Source organism: Nicotiana sylvestris, chromosome 3 (assembly GCF_000393655.2).
Source record: "Nicotiana sylvestris chromosome 3, ASM39365v2, whole genome shotgun sequence".
Lineage (NCBI taxonomy): Eukaryota > Viridiplantae > Streptophyta > Magnoliopsida > Solanales > Solanaceae > Nicotiana > Nicotiana sylvestris.
In genome coordinates, this window is record NC_091059.1 from 121,379,207 (window position 1) to 121,382,787 (window position 3,581).

A 3,581-nucleotide genomic window follows, 5' to 3' on the forward strand; every position below is an offset into this window, starting at 1 on the left:
CTGTTCTGGCTTGGGATCATCTTGAAAAGATGTTCTATTTCCCGCAGCTCTAGAATTGGATTTGCCAGAGATTGAACCACTACGTGCAAATCTTTTGCGATCGTTCTTATATTCATTATTATAACCATCTTTTTTATTTCTTCCATTATATTTTGAAGCTCTTGAACTAAAAGTGATTAAAGAGAAAAATACAAAATGGGATCTTTTAGTGCATAGGTAGTACAACTGAAGAATAAGAAGGCAATGTGGTTATATCCAAGGATGATGAGTGTTCATCCTTCTGAAAGATGGAGTCATTCTTCTTGTTACTCTAATGACTGTATTTTCCTACTGCAAAGTAGATGTTATGGATTGAAAAACTCAGAGTTAGTTTGGCCGTGCTTTCATTCCTTCATGTTACTGTAAAGCTTTTTTTTTCATATATTATATACATTTTTTTGTTTTTCTTGTCCTAATGTTGATAATTCAGCTCAACTGAATTGGTGTATACATGCATGGTCCTTTCTTGTTTCTTCTTCCAGGAAAAGAAACAAGAAAATGAAAGAATGTAATTAAAGGAAAAACAAAATGAAGGAAAATTCAATTTTCTGTTTTACGTTTTGTCTCCTTCAATTTGTACTTACTGCAATTACAACCATAGATGTCACATTAATCTCTACCAAATGAACAACTTGCTAGGTGTATGGTTTTTTGAAAAAAAAATCCTTTTCTATATGTAATTTGTTTAAAGTTTTCACATCTTATATTTGTTGGCGTAAAGAATTTTTACAGTAACATATTTTTAAATCAAGAGTACATAAATTAAACACTTGGGAATTTATATAACTTTCTCTTGTTTTCACTTACACACTTAAACATAGATCATAGTTGAACACATTTATATAGCATATAAAAATCCTCAATAGAAATGAAGAACTTCCAAAGTGAGCAGAGTTTAGATGTCAGGTTTCAAAACACTATCAATTTAACAAGCTATTTTGTGAAAATTGGGCCCGGGCACAGCCCGAGCTTCTCTTCCAACTAGTAATATTATATGGCAAAGCGTATTTAAATTTCAAATGCACATCAATACACTTGTATAAATAATACTACAGAAAGGAATGAAAGGCGTGTATTTTTTTCTTCTCTTTGTTTTAATTTGCTTTGCATTGATAATTTATCTATTATATGACATACTTTAGTTTAATCATGGTAGATTTTTTATTAGACAATTAAGTTCATGTGTTTCCTCTATGTATCCACATTTGATGAGCTAAACTAACGAGGAAGAAAGGAGCATTATGATTCTATAAAAAGAAATTTAGTCGGCCTTATAATTTTGATTTGTGCTTCATTGTTGAATCTAGAGAGCTGGATCTCTTTTTATTAAGCCAAATTTGTAAATGTGTAAATATAGTAACTGTATATTGTGTATCTATATTTGTTAGAGATGTGGTATTCTAGAAGATATTATAGGAATATGATATTTTGAGAATATTCTTAGGAGAGATTTTAGTAAGTATGAGCTTTAACTCATGTATATATACTCTTCTTTCTGGAAATGAGAAAGCACGCCAGATCTATCTAAAATTTGTGCAAACTCTTATGTATTGCCTTTCCCATTTGTGTATTCTCTTTTTCTTTCTTATTTATGATACTTTGAAAAAATTTGTAACCTTTATATGTTATTATTCTAAATTTTCATTCAATTTTTTCTTTGTTGTACTTAGAACTTTATTGATATTCTTTTTGTTTTCAAATGTTTTGCTATTTAAATGTAGTCATATCTTTGACTAAGAAAGCTAAGGAAGGTGGTGCTCATTTCTGAGTCATTTTCTCATTAGTGTATGCCTCAAAAGAACATGACTTAAAATGGTAAGCATATTTAAAAAGGATGTCGAATTGAGTTGCACTTCGTCTTTACTATGGATTAATTCTCATTGCTTATCTTCAAAACTTCCTATGCACTTTTATGCGATGTTTTTGCAAATAACAAAAGCTGTTATTAATTTTTTTGGTATATCTGGAGTTTAATTGTAAGAAAAATATATATTTATGATATATAAAATAGAGTAGTGGACAACAATATTAAGCCACATGGCACTTTTAAGACAAAATCTAATAAGATTTAGGGTAAAGTCCAATAATATTTAGAATAAAATATAATAGAATTAGCAAAAATATCCTATATATATATATAATGCTAAGTGGCAAGCTAATAAAAATTCACTTGATAATTTTGAGATAATATCTGTTAGACTATGTAATAAAATTAAATTTGAATTAAAAGATAAGTATTTGTTTTGCTGTTTCTCTATTTCATTCCAAAGAAATTTACAGATCATGTAGATGCAGACCATCTACTCCTCATTACATGTCTTCTATCTATAGATTCAGTAAATTCACCACTGAAGTCTAAGTAACTAACTAGACTAACAGCTAATTGAAATACATCAAGGCTAACTATACATCAAGAACTTATCTATCCTTTATGGGTATTTGTTGAGTGTTGAAAGTGCTCCTTGCCAGTGTTGTATTTCCTGCCCTCTCGTATGTATATGAATTGTTATTTCCCTGCATATGCTGTTCACATTTACTGCACCTCCCTGGAATCGAACTTTGTTCCTATCCCTCCATATAGTGTAAACCATCATGCCAAAGACACAGGTAACAATTTCCCATTGTCCACTTTTTCTTGTGGCATAATGACTTATCCATTCCACCTCTCGTTGCCAATCTTGAATAGGTCTGCAATGTCCTAACCATATCAAGAGTCTCGACCACACTTCCTTTGTCACATAGCATTCAAAGAATAAATGGTCGAATGTTTCACCAGCTAGCTTACAGAATGCACATTGTTGATCTATTTGAACACCAAACTTCAGTAGCCTGTCAACTGTAGCTAATTTTCTCTGTAATGCTAACCACATAATGAAGTTGAATCTGTGATGCAATCTTGGCTGCAATACTATGCCTTTCCATGGAACCTTTGGCAGTTGGGGGAATTGTAGCCTGTAAAGTTTCCTAATACTAAAAGAGTTGTCATTCTGTAATTGATCCAACCTATTCAACAGGTTTCCTTGAATACCTTGAACATCCCCAATAAGCTTCCTTGACTCCAAAATTTTCCTGACTACCCAAGCTGCATTCTTGGGTATTGGCATATGTTCGAGTGTGTGATGCTTTATGTAGAAAGTATGGATCCATTTGATCCATAAGTAGTCCTTCTTTTTAGCCACTGCCCAGAGGTGTTTTGCCACTGCAGCTCTATTCCAAAATACCAAGTCCATAAGTATTTGAATCTATAGATGAGGATTTTGAATTGAATTGGAACCCGTTTGGATTGGCTTATTTTGAGTTAGTTTAAACCAAAATTGCTTTTAAATTATTTTGTAGCATTTGGACAAAGTAAAAAAGTACTTTTAAGCACTTATTTTTAAGCTAAAATGATAAAAATAAGCCAAAAGCCAAAAGCGAAAATTCCTAACTTATGGCTTTTGGCTTAGAAGTCACTTAAAACAAGCCCATCCAAACGGGCTCTTGATGTCATGACCCAAAATCCACTAAGGGTCGTAATGGCGTCGGACACCACTGTCAGGCAA

General features: G+C 32.0%; 1 protein-coding gene across 1 annotated transcript; it reads right to left on the reverse strand.

The window, feature by feature from the left end:
• Positions 1-2,468: 2,468 nt before the first annotated feature.
• Positions 2,469-3,269, reverse strand: LOC104210281 (uncharacterized). Its single transcript, XM_009759140.2, has one exon. It carries the CDS (start codon positions 3,267-3,269, stop codon positions 2,469-2,471), a length of 801 nt encoding a protein of 266 aa, XP_009757442.2.
• Between the last annotated feature and the right edge of the window lie 312 nt (positions 3,270-3,581).